Below are 20,924 nucleotides of genomic sequence, written 5' to 3'. Positions count from 1 at the left end.
TATCAAACCCTCTTTCCTGAAAAAGGAGCACACTGAGTAAAAGCATGTGCAGAGAACCAGACGGGTGCCATCATTTATGAAAGAATCTGTTTAAAGTCTGCCCAGAATAGCGAGGCAGGAAATGCCCAACTTCAACACTTGAGTGCCTGATTTCAGTCGTGTTTTGTGTTTCTCCTGCCAGCATTAGAGCAACATCTTGCCTTGTTTGTAAGGTATTCTTATGCTTTAAAGAGGATTTCATTCATTAGGAAATTAAGCCATCTGATTGCTTGCTTGCTTTGAGGTTTGGATTTACTAAAGTGACTCTTATGCTCTACTTAAAAGCTGCTTGCCAGAAATGTTCAAGCCTGTTCTTGGTGGTGCATGTGAAAAGTAAGTTAGGAGTCAATGGGGACGTTTCCTTTTGATAACCTAAAGGAAATATGCATTAATGCTGCAAAGAGTTGGTTTTTTTTTTTTTCATGGTGTGTGTTGCATTACAGCATCCAGGACTCATCTGAAAAGAAAACCCTCTGGTTTCACAGACTATTACCATCTTTTAAGTTCTTTATACTGAATATTTTAATATGAATTTAAAGTGTTCAAAAATAGCACTGAAAGGAAAGAGTTTGTTTTTAAGAAACATATTCTGAATTGAAAGCAAAGTAGATAGTTTGATTTACTTACTAAAATTTGATTACACCGCTCTTCCCTTAATGCATCAAAATAGTACACAATAAAAAAAAAAAAAGTCCTTCTGCATCATGCATATAAAACAAAACTCCCTCCTCCCATCAATTTGTGCAACAAGATTTAGAGCATACATAAAAAGTCCCCTCTTCCCACTGCTTGCTGCCTTCCCCCACTGAACTATGTCCTGAACTCTGAGCAGCAGAGTCTGGAGCAAACAACTTAAAAAGGTCTTAGTTTCCTAATGTACCACTGACCCTATATAAAACCTAGACAAAAAAAGGGGGGGGGGGGGGGGGCAAGGAACACTATAATAATGCTTTAACTCCCTGTTACTGGCAGGATCTGGCCAAGCAGCCAGCCTTTCACTATTTTCCTAAAAGTTCAGATTGTCCGGAATATTGAATGGAACAGAATTTTACAGGACCAGACTAAAAAAGCTGAATGCCATCCATCTCGTTGCAGTTCGATGCAGGAACAGCAAGCAAAGTTTGCTGGGAAGATCTCAATCGCATGGCAGGAGTGTAGTGTAATAATTACTGTGCAAGATATTTTGGAGTCCCATAATGCAGGGACTGAAATACCTTGTGCAGCGATTATCATATGAAACCTGTGGGGTGGGTTAATAGTTTTGTTGCAGGAGCTGATTCCATGAACATCAGTATGTTTCCCCCTCAAATTTACTTTGATTAGTATAGTGCATGGTCGGTTCAAAATGTCCATAGAGATCTCTGCCTGAACACAAAGGATGAATGATTAATTGTCTATTGTTCCTCTCTGCAATGACCACATTATTGTACCCGATTCTGCCCTGTGTAGTTCTTTGGAAGTACCAAGGTCTTTTCATCCGTGCAGTGAGGTGCAAATGAGAGACTACTGCTTAGCTTGACCTATAGTAACAGAGCAAATGTGTGTGCTTTGTGTGTCTGGTGCTGTCATTTAGCTTCTTGTTTCTAAATTTTTTCCACTACCTCTCATTGTGAGTCAGTTGATAAAACCTTGGTTTAATTTGGTTTACTTTGTCGACAAAGTTCAGTTAAAAGCTTGTACAGCTTGCAGGAGTTTGTACAGGAATCCCGGCTTACTGGGGAGAATTTTTTCATTGTTTTTTTTTTTTTTTTAATAGAAAATAGATTGAATATCAGTATCTCTCTGACAGTAATAATTTTGAGTTTTAGTTGCATCGTCTGTTCAGGAATAAAATAAATTAAAAGAGAGCAAAATAATTGGCCAGAGCTGATACTTTGACTTGGCTAATGAATCTTTGAAGAAGTGAGCTGGCAAAGCTTTCTCCAGAAGTATGCCAAAAGCAAAACCACGTCGTCCCCTCAGACTTTTGGGTAAAGTGACACCGGGTGGTGAAACTAATTTACTGAAGTTCTGATGGGGCTGGCACTGAAATCAGAGCCCCTGGCCCCTAGTTCTTTGCGTTACTACTTTTGCTCATGGCCTGTAGCAGTTTGTCTTTTCCCTTTGACGAGATTACATTACATTTCATATTTGATTTATGTGCTGCCTTCTTCCAAGAAGGACTCGGAGTGTAACAGCAATAACATAATCGAGCATTGACCATTTCTTGTTATGACTTTCTGTGTAAGAAGTAGGGATGTGCATTCATTTTCGTTTTCAACAAATGTGCAATCCGCAATGAATAGGTCCCTGTTTGTTTGATTCGTGGGTTTGCGAAACGCATATTCTTTTGGTTTGCAGTGCTTTCTTAGTGGCCGTTTGAAATAGGAGAATGCCATGTGGGAGTATCCATAGCAACAACCAGCCCTTTCCTGTGAATCATAAGTGACCTCGCAGCCCTGTCATAGAGCAGGCGCGGGGAAAGGCGCTAGGTACTTGGAAATTGTGGAGGGAAGGGTGCCCTGCTGGATGGCTCTGCGTCCTGTGGGGCGGGGAGGAAGGCGGCCTCTGCCTGCCGATTTCCCCACCCCGGAACGTCGATCCGTCCGGGGCGCCGAGCAACCCGCCCGCCCCCTTTCTCCCTTTTGGGGAAGCCGGCGTTCCCTCAGCTCCTGGCTCCCTGGCGGGATGAGAAAAGGAGGAGGCAGGCCCGCCGGTCAAACGCGCTGCGTATCCGGAGGTGTGCGATGGTTGCCGGGGCTGCGGAAATGTGAGGACGTGGACTCCCTCTCTTGAGCTCCATGCTTGCGGCGGGTGGCGTTGCGGCAAGGTCTTGTGGTGTTCTTGCCACTATCATGATTCCTCAGTGTGTTGGTGCTAGTCTTTTTGCTGCTTTGTCCCTTTATCGGCGCCTTGTGGTTTTTTCTGACACTCTTTCTGCTTGCTGTGTTCCCCCTTCATTGTGCTGTAGGATGTTGATGCCACTTGTCTTGCCACTTTGCCTGTCGTGCTGCCTTTGAGGGTTCATGCAACTGTTATTGGTGCTCTCTTTTGAAGCTGTGGTGTGTTTTTGAAACTCTCTCTGCTGCTTTGCACCTCTGTTAAAGCACTCTTGCCACTCCTGGTACCCCTTTGCCCCTTTACAGTGCCTTAGGCTATTCATGCCACTTTGGTGCCACTTTGCTACAGTCTAAGTACCTTGGAGCTCTTTTCTCGTTCTGATGATTGCTCCCCAGAAGTTTCATCAGAATTGATAAAACCCCAATTCTGCAGCCAAAAATAGGCTGTAAATACTTCCCCCATTGACTTTAATGACAAGCGAAAAACGAATGAAACTAATGAACGAATTAGTTTTTTCCCCTATGAAACTATTGAAACAAATTTGGGTCCTGGCGAAACGAAAAACATCTTCAAATATCTTACAATAGCTTCAGTGATTTTCTTACATGCTGCTTCTCTTCCCTTTTTTGATGCTTTATGGTTTTTACCTCTTTTACTTCCAGAGAAAGCTACAAGTGAACATAACACCAGCGAGGACTGGGGCCTTATTATGGACATCTGTGATAAAGTTGGAAATACCCCCAATGGGTAAGGCTGACATGTGGCATTTCTTACTTTTTTTTTTTTTTTTTCATTTTGCTTTTGGTTCTCCCCCCCCCCCCCCCCCCTCCTCATTTTGTCAGCACAATGCATGTTTCAGAAAACATGCCACAAGCTGGAGCTGGATCTCTCCAGCTTTAATTGGCAAGGATGGAGAACTTCCCAGACAGAAGAGTGGTGGGGCATTTTTGGCAGGTTGCCAGTTTCCACACAATAGAATGGGCAGGACTCACAATCAGCAAGGGATTGTAAGTAAATAGAAATCAGCTGTATGTGTTTTTTTTCCTAGAGGAACAAGCTTCCAATCACTGGCTGCTTTTCCTTTTAAATTAAAAAAAAAAAAAAAAAGTTCCTGAGCCAAGGTCCGTGCACAGCTTGATCGTTAACCCGTAGTGCATTTACTGTCCTGTCCTGACCCTCATCCCCCCCCCCCCCCCCCCAAAAAAAAAAAATCTTCAGCTGCTTTTTGGTCAAGTGCTTGACTAATGGTTCTGACTTGCGCAAACAGGGTTAGTGTATTATTTGGATAATAATGAAAATATTCTGTTTTACAATGACCAAGAAGTGCAATGTGCAACTTTCAAAACTTTATTTAAAAAAACCCAACTTGTTTTCTAGGTCAAAAGACTGCTTAAAAGCCATTCTGAAAAGAGTAAATCACAAGGTCCCCCATGTTGCTTTGCAAGCACTAACTGTAAGTAGATTTCTTGGAAATATCTATGGAACATGTTATGCTAGAACCAGACAAGGTTGTTAGTTTTTACATTCTGAGAACAGTGCATATATTTGCAAGCTTACCTCCTTTTTTTTTTTTTTTTTTTTTTTTTGTGTGTGTGTTGGTTGATAACTTGATTGCTGTGTTTTATGACTCTTTAGCTTTTAGGTGCCTGTGTGTCAAATTGTGGGAAAACGTTTCACTTAGAAATATGTTCACGAGATTTTGCAACTGAAGTACATGGAATAATAAACAAGGTAAGCTACTGGGGATCTGGACCGCAGATGGCTCAGTTTTTTGTTGAAATTCATAATAGTGGAAGTGACAAACTAGGGCCAGCTTTCAAGAACTTCCAATATTAATATCTCATCAGGGATGAAAGAAAAGATAGAACCAGAGATTTTCATGGTTTTGTATGTTTCCACTGTCAACTGAATTGGTGTGTGGGGGTGGGGGCAGTTCTACCTGGAGTGGGGATGGGATGCAGTGTGTTAGAAGGTAAAAGGATTTGTGGGATGGGTTAGCGGAATGGGATAGGAGGTAATGGATTTGTCGGTTGGGTGGATTTGGAGATAAGGGATTTTAATAGGTTTTTAATATATATTTAATTGTGACTTTTGTTATATTTCTATTGTGTATGATAAATGTGTACGTTGCCTCAGGCTGGTGGTATGTACATAGGAGGGATAGCAGATCATTTTATTTATTTTTTTTGTCTTCCTCTGCTTACTTCCTAATAATTCTGCTTTAAATTATTGCACAAGGTAGATGGCTTTTTCTGACAAGAAAAGCGTGCTGAGTCTGCGATTTGATTGCACACTTTAATTTTAATTCAGTTTTCTAAAAGTGGTAGTCAACTAGCCATCATGTTCTGTGTCTGTGGAAATTGTTTTTGACTTCATTAGCTGCCTTCTGCTGCAGTTTGGAATGCAAGAGCTTCCTTTCCAGGCCTGAAGTTCTTCTTCTCCCAGCTTCCTTCTACAGAAAAATACAGGGGTCTTCACAGCATCACCTCAAGTCGTATTCAGCATGGTGGAAGTAGCTTAGAAGGAAGAGCATATAATAGCATTTTACTGTATCTCCTCAGGAGAGGATTCAAATTTGCTTGGAAAAAGGAAATTGTAATTTATTTTGATTTTAACTACCTACTGAATTATCTAACTGCTTTTATTGCTAGAATTGCTACTTTTTAATGAAGCATTTCAGACCAATTGATCCAAAAGTCAGCTGAGTTGAAATGCTATCTCGGGGCATATGCCACTGAAATAGAATTGTGTTTTCCTGAACATACCCAGATCAGTCCAGGCAAGTGGATTTTGCATTTCTTCCAGCAGATTGAGTCAGAGAAACAAAACTTTGAGGCACTGCTACATAAGAGAGTGCCACCTGCAGCCTTTTCAGTATTTTTCTGACTCCAGCAGATGGTAGAGGTGCAACCCTGCAGTCTGAGAGAGAGAAAAAGAAGCGAAGGCTAGTAGAAGATTCAGAAAAAGCTCCCTGAGGTGTTAGGCTCCTTGGTGGACTATCCCTCAGGTTGAGCTGGGTGTCCGGGGGATTGGGAAACCCCTGTCAGTTGCTCGCCTGCATCGTGCCAGCAATCTTGATAGCCAGGGGACTGGCTCCCTCAAGACTGCCCCAGGCCCTGGATCCAGGAAAGTATCCCTGCTTGGTTTTTGGTTGTTTTTGCCGGCAGGTAAAGGTTTTTTTTTTTTTTTTGTTTGGTTTTTTTTTTTAAAAAAAAGGAAAACCGCTTGAGAGCTGGAGGGCAGATGGCACGGCCTGCAGTGGTTCCAGGAGCCTTTAAGTAGCGGGAGCAGCTGGTTGAGGCAGACAGCGAGATGCATTGGGGCAGGTAACACGCCCGGCAGTCCCAGGAAGGAGTTGCACTGGTGGTCGGTTCAGCGGCACGGTGGCTTTGACATGGATGTGTTTTGGTTTCCCGTGCACCACTGGGCCTGTGATAGGTTCTCCTTGTGGCGGCAGATGACTTTTTATGTTTTTCCCCTACACATTGGTCCGTGTGGAGGGTGTGAGAGGCTCGGGGTGAGTGCTTAAGGCTGACCGATTGGGAGACTGCATGGCATTCGGCGGTGCGGGTGCAGGGCGACTGCGCCAAAACCGCGCATGGAGGCCTGCCACGCATGTGGCCTGTAGGCAGCGCACTGAAACTCCCTCTAGTCGGTTGAATTCTGAGGTGGACAGAGGCACATCCCAGTTCCGTGGTGCTGGTAGCACCTGAGTGGCCGTGGCGCCCATGGTTTGCAGATCGAGTGCATCTGACAGTGGGCAGACCACTTCGGCTGGCTCATCTGCCAAAGTTGCTGCGTCGGGGTCCCATATTTTCGGATCGGGAGGATCACTTTTGTCACGATGGCTGCATCTGAAAGGATATTCGGATCAGGTTGATCTCCACGCTTCTCTAGGTTCGTCAACCTGCCACTTCCTTGGTGTATGTTCACGTCTGCAGGGTATTTGAAGACACCAAGACTCAGAGATAGGTGGATCCCCTGTCAGTGGAGGTTCCTCTTATCTTGGAATTTTTGCAACAGGGCTTGTCTAAGGGCTCGCCTATACTTCCATTCGTGTTCAGGTATCTGCATTGGGTGCTCTTCGGGGCAAAGGGTGAGGGAGGTCCTTAGCCTTGCTTCCGGATGTGGCTCGTTTGTTTTAAAAGGGGACAAGCATTTGCAACCTCTGGTCTGGAAGTTATGCCCAGATTGGAGCCTTAATCTGGTCTTGCATATTTTTGTGTGGGGCTCCATTTGAGCCTTTGCGGAGAACGATGCTGAAGGACTTGATTCTGTTCCTGATGGCGATCTGTTTAGCTAGGCAGGTTTCGGAGTTACAGGCTCTGTCTTGCAGGGATACCTTTCTGTGAATTTCCATTGATGAAGTCTCCTTGGGAACGGTCCCCGTCCTTTTTGCCTAAGGTGGTGGTCTCCTTTCATATTGATCAGTCGGTGGACCTTCTGGCTTTCCCGGAGTGGTCTAAGGATTCCCCGAGGGACAGGGAACTACATCTTTTGGAAGTGAGGCATACTTTTATGTTTTCTGGAGGTGACAAATAGTTTCTGGTGCTCTGATCACCTTTTTTTTTGTCCTGTATGGGGTTAGGAAAAAGGGAGAGAAGGCCCCTAAGGCTACCCTTTCCAATTGGTTGAAGGAGGCTATTTGCACGGCCGATATTTGTATGGGCCATCAAGTTCCAGCGGGGCTGAAGGTGCATTCCGCAGGATAGCTGGCCCCTTCCTGGACGGAATGTCAGTTGCTATTGCCTCAGATTTGTAGGGTGGCGGTGTGGTCCATGCTGCATATTTTCACCAGAGATTACCGCTTAGATGTGCGGGCGCTGGAAGAAGCGTCCTTTGGTGAGTGTTCTGCGTGTGGGTCTTTCGGGTTCCCGCCCAGTCTAGGGGTGCTTTGGTACATCCCACTTGTCTGGACTGAGCTGGGTATGTCCAGGAAAGGAAAATTTGGTTCTTACCTGCTAATCTTCGTTCCTGTAATACCACAGATCAGTCCAGAGACCCAGCCCGTCACTGCTGAAAGACTGTTTTTTGTCAACTGGTGGTTCAGGTTGTTTGCTTTTCAGAGTATGTGGGCAGTTTTTGATCATGGGTTGGGTTTTTCAGGTTTAGTTTTTTGGGAGTGTTTTGAGCTCCAGTTTTTGGGGGTTTCCAACCCTATCGGTTTCCCTGTTCGCCCGAGAGAGGAGTTTCGAAGATACATCTTGGCTTGGGTACAGGTCAATACTGAAGAGGCTGCAGGTGGCACTCTTTGTTATGTAGCAGTGCCTCAAAGGTTTGTTTCTCTGACTATCTGCTGGTAGGGATGCAAAACCCACTTGTCTGGATTGATCTGTGGTATTACAGGAATGAAAATTAGCAGGTAGGAACCAATTTTCCTTTCTTCTTTTGCAAGATGTTTAACTTTTAAGTTATTCTTTTCATGATTTGAGGGTTGCTCCTGACTGCCTTCTAGCAGGTCCTTAAAGCCTCTGCTGAGCTGTCTGTTCCTGAATAGTCTTGGGGTACCACTGGGGAGAATACGAGGGTTCTCTTGTACATGGAGGAGGTCTCTCTTACTAATGTTTGCACCAGTTTCATTTTGGAGCATTGCATTTGTTGCAGACACAGCGATGTATCTTCCATCTGTAGCAGGTGTATATTTTACCTTCTGTTGTAGGTTCATCCAAAAGTATGTGAGAAGCTGAAAACACTAATGGTAGAGTGGTCAGAAGAATTTCAGAAGGACCCTCAGTTTAGCCTGATATCTGCTACTATTAAATCCCTGAAAGAAGAAGGTGTGACTTTCCCTACAGCAGGCACGCAGGTAATTCTGAGGAAGGGGATAGGAGGAGGGTGAGAGCTTTAATATGATTTTTTGTTATGCTTTGAGATCTCTTTAGCACTTCCTTTTTTTTGTTTTGGTTTGTTTATCCCATTTGTGACATTGACATCAGAGATGTCATAGGAGGGTCTAGCAGGCAAACAAACAAACTAAAAACATAAGTGCTGCCCATGGTGGAAGAAAGGAGCAGAAAAACCTCTGATCGGGAGGGCAGGCCCCACCCTGTCCTGCCAGATTGAAGAGGAGAGCTGGTGGTGGCTAAGGGGGAGAGGGATAGAAGGGGGGGAAAGTTATCACTTCCCTCCACACACCTGTCCCCTTGCCCAAACTCACACGCACATCTGGACTTTCTGTAAAAACATATGTACAGGTCATTGGGTCATAACTTTGTGAAGCACTGTGTACTCCTGGTAGCACTATACAAATAATAAATCATGCTCTTCAAAGCTGCTTGTTCTGCATGTTACACATTTATCTGTATAAGTGATTGGTGTAGTGAAAATATATACTGTGTAACAATGAAACAGGAATGAGAGAGCAAATTTATCCAGCTCTAGAAGGGTTAAGTACATGAATCTTCAAATTATGATTGAGTAGATAAGGGTGGGGCAATCTGAATGTTTATAGTATCCAAAAGTATGACTACCGATGTTTCAGCCACTGGATTATTGCAGAGAAATAAGTAGCTCGTTTATGGGGTAGAAAAATCACCAGCACTGGCGCTCCCCCCCCCCCCCCCCCCATATGAAATTGTATAGCTATTGATGAAGGAACTGACATGCAGGTAAATAAATTGCCCTGAGAAAAGTTTTAGGTAAGTACCCCTTCCCGGCGGCATGCCAGGTGACGCAAGTTTCCGTGCAGTGTGAGGGCTCACTTCAGTAATAGCAGCTGTCCGCCTTCCTTCCCGGGAGCGGGAGTACATCGCTTCTGCGACACGCTCGAGCTCGGTCAGACAAAAGGCTTTATTCCAATTCTCTTGTACAATAGGTCAAGTAACAGAGCCATTCAAGTGAGTACGTTTGTTTTTTTTAAAAAGATAATGAATCGGTTCTGCTGTTGTCATGGAATGCTTCCATCGGATCTATCAGAAATGGAAATCTGGGAAACGACAACAGTAGTTTTGCATAACATATATATATATTTTTTTTTTCACTGTGAAAGCTTATTACTATTTCTGAAATAGGGGCTGGTAATAAAGTGCCAAAAACTCTGCAGCATTTCCTAAGGAGATGTTGGCACACCAACTCCTTCCTGGGGTGGGGGTTTGGATACCTCCTGCTACTTCCGGCCAGCCGCCTGGCTAGCCACGCTACTCCTGCTCTGATAGTGATGCTGCATTCTTGGAACTTGTGGCCTGCCTCTGCCAATCCCACATGTCATAAGGTTAGCTTATCCAGCCTATGGATTTTGAAAATGAGGATTGCAGAGGGGGAAGTATTATGGTGCCATGCATGGTGTGTATCACCAACTCCTGATTTTAAAGTATTTCATAGCATTGGCTGGCATAATCATTGTGAGCGCCTGTTCAGGATTTTGTGTAGTGAATTTAATAGCCAATGATCTCTACCTTCTGTGCAATTTGTTACATATTTATTTTAACTAGAGCTGATTCTGCTATTGTGACTTTATCAACCTTCATTTTGTAGATTGGCTCAAATCCTACCAAGAATGGTACAGCACCTGTTAATAACAAAGAAGATGAAGATATCGCTAAAGGTATGTATTTATTTATTTAAGAACTTTTACTATACCGACGTTCGTAGGGCACATCACGCCGGTTTACAAATAACATGTAATGTAGCAAACTAGTAACGTTTGAACATTTAGTGCTAAAATGCAGGATTTTGTCTTCCATTATTTTGACCATTCATATAAAGCTGAAAGTTTAATTTATAATTAAATGCTGTACATCTTAATTTTGAATTTGGCCACAATTTAGCTTTTCTGTTTGGTCACAAGTAGTCCTGAGCTAGGGACACTAGACGTTTTAGGAGACATTTCCCTTAAAATGCAGACACAAAATCAGATAGAATTAACACAAGTCAATCATTGAGGCTTATTCCCCTTAAAAATATCAAAATTGTGTTTTATTTTTGGGAGGCGGTTCTGATGAGTATTGGCAATTGCCGTTAAGCTAGTCTCAAGCGCCTGGTCCTGTTTATGCCTTACTTGTCTCCTGGAATGCTGAACACCTGCAGAAACTTTTCCTAAAAGCCATGGGAAAATGCCCACTGTCTTTTTGAAAACCCATGGTGCCCTTTTCACTCTTGCAGCTATCGTCTCCAATAGCAACTGCTGCCCACCCTAAAACAGAGCTGCTGGTTCCAAATTTCAAGAGGTCCATGAAATTGTAAGCTAGGTGCTTCTCGGAGTACAACCTAGCGAAATGCAAAGTTTTTTATGGAGGCAGAACAGAAGCATGCACTGCTTATAACTTCTCGTGCAGGAGTGACCAAACTCACCTTGCAACCTTGGAAAGCTTTAGTCCTTTTTCTTATTTTTCCTCCTGTTTTTAAGGTGTTTTCTTTTCTTCCTAGGGTGGGAGCCTGGGTGGACTAGAGAGCATCATTTATTTATGCCCACTTTGCTTCCTTTTTCCCTTCTCTCTTACTCCTTTCTGAACCATAGCAATTGAACTCTCTTTGCAAGAACAGAAACTGCAGTCGGCGGAAGTGAAATCCCTGTACCCAAGTGTGGAATCGCAACACGATAATCAGAAGATGGCCAGGAAGGTTCGAGCCCTCTATGATTTTGAAGCTGTTGAAGACAATGAACTCACATTTAAAAGTGGAGAAATTATTATTGTGCTGGATGATAGGTAAATCACAGCCTGTTTTACAGGAATGCTCCATTTTTCTTTGAAATAAATCTGGTTCCATTTGCCATGCTGTACGTGTTGAGGAATTGGTGTGCAAGGAGTTTGTTTCTTTTTATTTCTGTTTCTTGGGCGTATTAGTCTATGCTTTAATCCTGGGTGCATGTAACATAGCGGGCACCTCCTGTATTCTGTCTGGACAGGAGTGAGGTATATTCCCTAGGTGGTGGTTTCTTTTTTTTTTTTTTTTTTGAAACAAGGTTAACTAAATACAGCAAATGAATCACATTACTAATACCTAGTTAAACCTGTTTTAGTAATGTGTGGTATGGTAGTAGGCATCCTCAATTGTCTATGGACATAGCAAGGGGGAAGGGATGGTTAGTGATTGGCATGAGAACGTACAGATTTTTGGGTTTAAATCCTGGCTGCTACTGAGTAAGGTCGCTTTTTTAATTTTTGTGTTAATTCAGCACTTTGTTTGCTTCTTTGGGCTTCCAATACAGAACTGGACTGGGATCTGGCTCTATGAGCCTTTATTCCAAACTAGGTGGGAAGATTTTCCCCCCTTCTTTTTCTATCCCTTCCTAACTCAACCAGCTCAGTAATCACAGCAGCAGTCCTTGGGGGCCCAGGGGGCCATACACCAGGGCCCTTTCCAGAATCCTGCAGTCTGTCTTTGTCACTTTTGTGAACCATGGACCGAAATTTAATTGAGTACTAATAATGACTAGTGCTAAAAATTGGAAGTACTTTGATGCGGTTTTGTAATTGCTTGCCAGTGATACCAATTGGTGGAAAGGAGAAAACCACAGAGGAATAGGGTTATTCCCATCGAATTTCGTGTCATCTACCTTGAATGTAGAACCTGAAGCAGGTATGTTACGTTTTGCTGAATGTTAAGCCCAGTGTTTTATTTCATTTTGTTAAAGTTTGGACAGTGTCATTTGTTGTTTCAAAACTTTTTGTAACTGTAGCTCCCTTAAGCTAAGATGACAGCACTTTCTCAAAGAAAATAGATAACGTGTTTAGAAATTGAGTTATGACTTTGTTTAGCGGCTGGTGATGATCAGTGTAGCAGAAATAATGGTACAGGTAAGCAGTTTCTTTCTGGTGATTGTAACAGACCCAAATGTCTAAAATTAAATAGAATGTTATTTTTAGAAACATAACTTCTCCCTTATTAGGTTTCCGACAATGTTCATTTAATGGGAGTACTTGATCATTGGAATGTTTGACAGGCTTTTATTCCTCTTAGCTTACGCTTGTGTGTGATGGAATGGAGTTGGAGCAGTTTTAAAGATGTCATCTAATATTTTTGGGGAAGACCAAGCTGCTTAGCTGCACTTCATGGTCTTTGCTTCTCTTGTACTTATCAGATAAATGCTTTCCCTGTACTTACCCAAATCAGTCCAAACTCCTGGGTTTGCTTCCCTTCCAGCAAATGGAGACAGCGAACGTTTCACAGACACTGCTTCTTAACCTGGTGTGCTACCTGTAGTTCTTCAGTGTTTCTCTTTCTCCAGCAGATGGAGGTGGTGCAAAACCTACTGTTCTATACCTGAGCTTAAAAAAAAAAAAAAAAAAAAAAGAATTTTTGTACGTTTTGAGTTTTTTCCTCCTAGGAGGTTGGTAGGTCCTGGTGGGGCCATCCCTCCTGGTAGCAGGATAAGACGAGCAGGGGTTGGGGGACCCTAAATTGCTTTCTCTCTCACGCTGAGGGTGAAAGCTGGTGGTCCAGTTCCCCTTCAGAAGGATCGATGGAAGCCTCTGTCACTCTTCTATCACGGAAGTGAGCTTTTTGTTTTTCTAATGAAGTTTACAAAAGGAAAAAGAGGAGCAGTAACCGTTTCTTTATTTTTCTTTCGGCTCTCTCTGTCACTGGGGGCAGACAGAGGTAAGCCGGTCAAGGGAAATCAGTTTTTTGGCTCTCCCAATCCTGTCTCTGTCTCGGCATGTGCCACGTGGTTGGGGTTGCGCCGAGCCATGCCAAGTGGGAGCCGCTGCTCCGAGTGTAGGGAGCACTGCTTGTGGCTCTCCAAGGCCGGCCGATGCCTCTCCAGTGCAGAGGGTACCTGGCGGGGAACTGCAGCGGCATCATCAAAGCAGCGCGGGCCTGGCAGGTCGCTGGCCACATTAGAGGAAGCGGCCGACCCATTCCCACTAAGCACAGGAATGGCGGCCATTTTGAAAACATTCACGGCTGCTGAAGAGAGGGTGGCAGGGGGAGGGGCTCTTCTGCCAGCACTGTCACCAGCGAATTATAGCCTCGATGAGGCGCGGGAGGGCTTGGAGGGGCAGTCAGGAAGGGATCCTGATCCCCTCGAGAAGGATATGTATGGTCCTTCCCCCTTTTCTCCAGAGTTTGTCCCTTTAATGCATGAAGCATATCTGGTGCGGCTGGTTAAGGGGTGGTGCTCCCCCAAGTGCAGGCCTTCTGAGGGCCCGCCCAGAAAATTGCCCAGATGTTCGGAGGCTTTGGGGGCTACATGGATCTGTAAGGTCAGAGGTCCAACGGTGCAGAGGGCCACTGATGACTTTTTTTCCGAGGAGTCCAACCAGGGGTTGCCCTTGGGGGATGGTCCTCGCGATGGTGTCCTGCCCAAGAGTGGTCAGGATCCGGAGGAGGAACCTGGAACGGTTCCTTCCATGGAAGGGGACGATCCCAAGGCGGTTTGCCTGTTTCAAAAGGAGGAGCTGGGTCCTGTGATCCCGCATGCCCTGGCGGAGTTGAAGATAGCGGTTCCATAGGATGAGTCGGACCAGGACATAGTGGACCCGGTCATGGCTGGCTTACGGGCATAGTCAAGCAATTGGTGGTCAGGGAGTGGGACACTCTGGAGAGTGGCCTTAAGGTTAGTAGAATCAGGGATATGCTAGTATCTAAAGTAACAATTTCTAAAATATAGCTAGTGTACATAAACTTCTACTTTGTTCAATAGTAAACATTTTTTACCATTTCATCTTTATTTCTAATTTTTGGTTTTTAATTTTTAATTTGAGATGAAGACCTCAACACTGGTTGAAAACATAACATGTTGTATGCAAACCAGTAGTTGCAATCATGGGTCTAAAAAACCTCTCTTTTATTCATATTTATTAAAAGTCCATCGTTCTTTTTTTTTTTTTTTTTTTTTTTTTGTTGGTTACATTTATTAAAAATTGTTTCACAGCTTGTTCCTAATTGTAATGCGACCCATTACTTCTTTCTTCTTTATTTTCACAGAGTTACTGCATTGCTGTGAACATTAACTCTTTCACAATATATTGAAACAAAGATTCCCCCAGCAAAATTGGCTCTTATATAAAATAGACTTCACAGCTTTGTACTAATCTCAGTGCCTCCAGATATTTAAATCTTTTTCTCTTTCTCCTGAGGATTGCTGCAATTCTATCAATTCAAGTATTTAAACGCTGACATTGCCAACATTTCATCAATTCTGCATCAGGGCAATCTATATAATACAAAAAATGAATAGTTCCAAAACATTTTTTTTAAAGGGCTCATAGTCTTTTTAAATAATTAAATTACTCAGTCGTCCTTAAATCTTAGAATAACATGTCTGCTTTCAGATTTTGTCAGGCTCGAATGTTTTTAACATGGCTAAAACATCTCTTATAAAAACTCCCAGGTACTACAATTTTGACCTATCACATCTCTTCCTTACTTACATGTGCACGTTCTCAAAATTTGAACTAAAAAAAATGTCATTACGTTCTCACCTTTTGACAAATCAATGCTTATGTTTGCTGGCGACTCTTCCACTCACAATTTCCTAACACATATTCACATTACCAAAATTCAAATTAATGAGCATCATTGTATTCTCTACATCGTTACAACAGTTATTTCTTATATCTGTCTGTATCTGTCAAAACTTGCAGTAATGATATTTGTCTAAATTCATCTTGATTGTATATTTATTTTTCAATATTAAAGCTTTCAATTACTTGTTATTTCAAGCTGTTCCACTTGATTTTACTATTTAATCCAAGTGGCCCTTCTGCTCGCAACCTGAAAATCCATTTCTGTTCCCTCAGATACAATGCTTGTTCCCAATCTCCTCCTCTACTGTTTTTGTATAACATGATCTATTGCAAACCACCATAAATCCTCTATTCAATGTTTTTCCTTTAAACAATGTTGCACTATCTGTGCAGTTTCTTTTGCATTGTATAGGCAGCTCTTATGCTCACTAATGCGTGGTCTTAAAGATCTTCTTGTTTGTCCCACATAGATATATAACAAAATTGGTTATGCAAGTAGGAAAATGTTGGAACTTGTAGATGTATTGTGTTGTCGGGCATGTAAATTCTTTGATTTGTAATGTTTGATTAATTAAAAATTAGAAATAAAAATGAAATGGTAAAACATTTTTAATATTGAACATGAAGTAGAAGTTTATGTACACTAGCTATTTTTTGGAAATTGTTACTTAAGGTTAGTAGAGCCATAGATAAGCTTTATCCCTTGCCCAGAGATACACTGGAACTCTTGAGGGGTGCCGAAGGTGGATGCTTCAGAGTTGGTGGTTACAAAGAGGACCACCATTTCAGTAGCTGGCATGGCAGCTCTGAAGGATTTGCAGGACAGGAAGTTCGAGGTGCACCTCAAGATTTTTTATGTTTCTGCTCTTGACATCAGCGCTGCAGTGTGTAGCAGTTTTATGCTTGCGGCTAGCTTGAGATGGGTGCAGCAGTTATAAGGTTCCAGGGATCTGTCACCCCAGGAGTCTGAGCAGGCGGAACCCTTGGAGGCAGTGGTTGCTTATGGGGCTGATGGTTTATATGATCTTATTTGCACTTCTTCCTGGACAGTGGTGTTCACAGTCTCAGCTGGGAGGCTCCTATGATTATGAAACTGGTCATAAGAACATAAGAACATGCCATACTGGGTCAGACCAAGGTCCATCAAGCCCAGCATCCTGTTTCCAACAGTGGCCAATCCAGGCCTTAAGAACCTGGCAAGTACCCAAAAACTATGTCTATTCCATGTTACTGTTGCTAGTAATAGCAGTGGCTATTTTCTAAATCAACTTAATAGCAGGTAATGGACATGGTCAGTGGACGTTTCGTCGATGGCTCAGTTTGGAGCCCTCCCTTTTAAAGGCAAGCTTCTTTTTGGAGACGACTTAGAGCAGCTGATAAAGCATGTGGGAGATAAGCTACTGGAGGATAAGCCCAAAGAGCCCAAAGGATTTCTGCTGGTTCGCTTTCGAGGGCAAAGGCATTTCTGTCAGAGCTGAGCTCTGGGCACGGGCCAGAGGCAGACCTCGGGGAGATCTCAGTCTTGGTCCCAGTCTTTTCATGGATGCAGAGTGAACAGAGAGGGTTCCTGCCAAGGGGCTGACAGAGCCAAGTCTGCACAATGAAGTGTGGCCAACCCCACTCATCGGGGGTCGGTTGACTCTTTTTACGCGGAGTGAGTCAAGATCGCATAGGAGCAGTGGGTTCTAAGCATGATAGGACAAGGCTGTGCTTTAGAATTTGCTCGGACCCTAAGAAACCTATTCATGGTATTTCCCTGTGCTTTGTTGCCAATGAAACTGATTGTTCATCAGACTATCCAAAGACTGAGAATGCTGGGAGCCATTGTTCCCATTCCCCAGGAGGAGCGGGGGATGGGACGTTATTCCATATATTTTGTGGTACCAAAGAAGGAAGGAACCTTTCGTCCAATTCTGGAATTGAAGAAAGTAAATGTGGCTCTCAAGGTTCCCCGTGTCCAGATGGAAACTTTCAGGTGTGTCATAGCAGCGGTGCGAAATGGGGAGTTCTTGGCTTCCCTGGATCTAACGGAAGTGTATTTACACATAGGGATCTGCCAGGATCATCAGCAGTACCTCCAGTTTATGGTCCTCGGGAGGCATTTTCAGTTTTGCGCTCTACCGTTTGGTCTAGCCACGACCCTGAGGACCTTCACCAAAGTAATGGTGGTGGTAGCGGCAGCTCTCAGGAAGGAGGGCGTGCTGGTTCATCCATATCTAGATGACTGGCTCCTCCTGGCAAAGTTGGAGGACCTTTGCAGTCAGGCGGTGGAAAGGGAGTTACACCGCTTGGGGTCCTTGGGCTGGATAGTGAATCTGGCCAAGAACCACCTTTCTCCTTCATAGGTCCTGGAGTAGTTGTGTGTGCGCTTCGATACCCGAGTGGAGAAAGTGTTTCTCATGGAGGCGTGGATTATCAAGTTACAGTCTCAAGTTCTGAGCCTAATGGAGGCCTGATTGCCCATGGTCTGGGATTACTTGCAGGTTCTCTGTTCCAAGGCTTTGACCTTGGAGCTGGTCCCGTGGGCCTTTGCTCATATGAGAGCACTGCAGAGTGTTACTTTCCTGGTGGGATCTGATGTCTGAACAGTTTCATCTCCTGCTACATCTTACAGATTCAGCCAGGTCTAGTCTGTTGTGGCTTGGTTGACACCATTTGGACTGCAGGGTGGACCTGGAGGTTCTGCAGTGGACGATAGTGACCACTGATTCTAGTCTCTCTCTGGTTGGGGAGCAGTATGTCAATCTCAGTTGGTGCAAGGCCAGTGATCAATGGAGGAAATGTGGTGGGCCATCAATTGTTTGGCGATGAGAGCTGTGCTCTTGGTTTTGAAGGAGTTTCTGCCCCTTGTGCGCAACCATCCGGTCAGGAACCTGTTGGACAACGTGATGAAAGTCACCTACATCAACCGCCAAGGTGATACCAAGAGTCTGGCGGTTGCTCTAGAAGCAGAGATGCTGATGGACTGGGCAGAGCAGCTTCTCGCCATGATAGCAGCTTCCTACATAGCGAGATCCGACAATGTGCAAGTGGATTTTCCCAGCAGTCAACAATTGGATCCCGGAGAATGGGAGCTATTGGAGAAAGCAATGAACCTCATTACTGGCAGATGGGGCATCCCTCATATGAATCTCATGGCAACTCAATGGAAAAGTTCTTTTTCACTCAACGCACAATTAAACTCTGGAATTTGTTCCCAGAGGATGTGGTTAGTGCAGTTAGTATAGCTGTGTTTAAAAAAAAGGATTGGATAAGTTCTTGGAGGAGAAGTCCATTACCTGCTATTAATTAATTAGTATTTGGGTACTTGCCAGGTTCTTATGGCCTGGATTGGCCATTGTTGGAAACAGGATGCTGGGCTTGATGGACTCTTGGTCTGACTCAGCATGGCATGTTATGTTCTTAAGCCAAGGCACCCTGCTTCTTCAGTTGCAGAAGGGGTCGATGCCCTGTTTCTTCCTTTGCCGCTCAACATCCTGATCTACATGTTCCCGCCATGACCTCTAGTGGGCAAAGGTATGAGGAGAATAATGATCCATCCAGGGAAGGTGATTCTCGTGGCTCTAGAGTGGCCTTGGAGGCCTTGGTTTTCAGATTTGGTCAATCTAGCAGTGGACGGCCCATTAAGACTGTGCCATCTGACACATTTACTAAGTCAGGGCCCCATATTTTCATTTCAAGCAGATTGCTTTTGTCTAGCGACTTGGCTTTTGAGAGGAGGCAATTAAGGAAGAAAAGAAATCACATCCTCAGGATATCCACTTACTTGCAGGCTCGAAAGACTTCTACTTCCTTGGTATATGCCAGGTTTGGAGGGTCTTGGTGTATAGAGCATGGGGTCGATTCTCGGCGAGACTCTGTGGTGCAGTTCCCTGAGAGAGTACAGGTGTCTGCGCTGGGCTATTTGCGAAGCAAAATCAATAGGTCTTCCCTTGTGTTGCATACGGATGTGGTATGTTTCCTCTGAGGGGGCAAAGCACTTGCACCCCCCCCCCCTATTCAAAAAGTGTGCCATTCTTGGATCCTTAACTTGGTCCTAATCTAAAAAGAGCCACCACAAAGGATCTCACTTTGAAGTTGGTTTTCTTGGTAGCGATTTGTTCCGCTAGACGGGTGTCAGAACTTCAAACCCTGTTGTGTCGAGAACCTTTTCTGAGAAGTTTAGATTCCGGAGTGTCTTTGCGGGCGGTTCTGTCCTTTTTGCCGAAGGTGGTTTCAGCATTCCACTTAAGTCAATCAGTGGAGCTTCCGGCTTTTCCAAATCTGGAGATTGGTATACCTCATGCAAAAGAGTTAAGAAGTCTGGATATCGGGAGGGCACTGTTAAAGTTTCCAGAGCTCACTAACAGTTTAAGATTGTCGGATCATCTTTTTGTGTTATGGAGTGGTGCAAAAAAGGGTCAGAAGGCATCAAAGGCCGCGATTGCACGTTGGTTAAAGGCTATAGGTTTCGCATACATCTATTGCGGTCATCCTGTCCTGGAGGGGTTAAAGGCTTGTTCTACCCGGTCGCAAGCAGCCTCCTGGGCAGAATGTCAGCTAGTGTCATCACAACAGGACGACTATTTGGAAGTCTTTACATATTTTTGCCAGACACTATCAATTGGCCGTCAGGCCTCAGATGTTGGCGATTTCGGTGAAAGTGTACTTTGAGTGGGATTCTCGCAGTAGTCTGGACTGATCTGAATATGTTCAGAGAAAGGAAAACTGGTTCTTACCTCCTAAGGTTTGTTCCTGTCGTACCACAGATCAATCCAGAGTCCCGCCTGGTGGGAGAGAGGAGATTTGGGGAGTCTGCTCGATCAGTTTTTTCTCTATGATAATTCTGAAGAATGGCACAGGTTTCTGGTTAGTCTTAATCAGAGTTCTAAAAGTGGTTATAGTTCTCAATTATACATTTTCCTCTCTTCTCTGCTCTTTGGGGGATATTATAGAATTAGCGTATTAGATGTTCTCACAGGACAAGCAGGATGGTAGTCCTCACAAATGGGTGACATCGAGGATGGAGCCCTGTACGGAAAACTTTTCTGTCAAAGTTTCAACAAGCTTTGACTGACACTGGCACACTGGGTGCACTGAGCATGCCCAGCCTGCAATTATCCCTGTGAGCCACAGGTGTCTCCCTCAGTCTTCTTTTTTCCGCTCTGCAGTCAGCATAGCGGTTGGAGCTCTGTGAGGATTTTTTAACTAATTACCTCATGGAAACACTTAACTTTTCACTTCAAAAAACACTTTTCCCTGCACAGGTCTCCCTCCGCGTACGTTTTTACGACGCTCGGTGAGTACTAATTCTTATTTTTCGGTCGGTTCCTGTCACTATCTTAAGGCTGTTAACTGACTGAAGCCTTCCCTTCCCCCATTTTTCAGTTAGCTTTAAACAGCTTGCGAGTATCTCTGTGACACTCTGCTTGCTTATGCTAGTGGGGTAGGGATTTTTTCCTTAACTTTAGGACTTCTGTAGCTTCAAGTCCTTCGTTCCCTGGTACCCTCACGCAGTCGATACCCTATCGCTACACCGGGACCCTCCTAAACCGCCCTGGGCTTTTATATGTCATCAGCGCCCCTCCCCCCACGGTGCCCTGATGCCTTTATCCATGTTTTTTGCTTTTCAGTGCTACCAGGCTTTTTCCTCTTACGCACTGTTTTTTTCCTTGG

At 44.1% G+C, this 20,924-nt stretch overlaps 1 protein-coding gene across 2 annotated transcripts in view; it reads left to right on the top strand.

Annotated features, from left to right (window-relative positions):
• STAM2 (signal transducing adaptor molecule 2) overlaps positions 1 to 20,924 on the top strand; it is a 112,486-nt gene that overhangs the window by 20,877 nt on the left and 70,685 nt on the right. For both annotated transcript variants that reach the window (XM_029605498.1, XM_029605497.1), the window contains exons 2-8: positions 3,522 to 3,606; positions 4,237 to 4,312; positions 4,495 to 4,590; positions 8,519 to 8,665; positions 10,333 to 10,402; positions 11,315 to 11,504; positions 12,284 to 12,378. In XM_029605498.1, coding sequence (XP_029461358.1) covers positions 3,569 to 3,606; positions 4,237 to 4,312; positions 4,495 to 4,590; positions 8,519 to 8,665; positions 10,333 to 10,402; positions 11,315 to 11,504; positions 12,284 to 12,378 — 712 coding nt within the window. In that variant the 5' untranslated portion in view covers positions 3,522 to 3,568. The remainder of the gene's footprint in view (positions 1 to 3,521; positions 3,607 to 4,236; positions 4,313 to 4,494; positions 4,591 to 8,518; positions 8,666 to 10,332; positions 10,403 to 11,314; positions 11,505 to 12,283; positions 12,379 to 20,924) is intronic.

This window comes from Rhinatrema bivittatum, chromosome 6, assembly GCF_901001135.1.
Source record: "Rhinatrema bivittatum chromosome 6, aRhiBiv1.1, whole genome shotgun sequence".
NCBI classification, from domain to species: Eukaryota; Metazoa; Chordata; class Amphibia; order Gymnophiona; family Rhinatrematidae; genus Rhinatrema; species Rhinatrema bivittatum.
The sequence above is the reverse complement of the archived record's forward strand: the minus strand, read 5'-3'. Positions and strand labels throughout refer to the sequence as shown.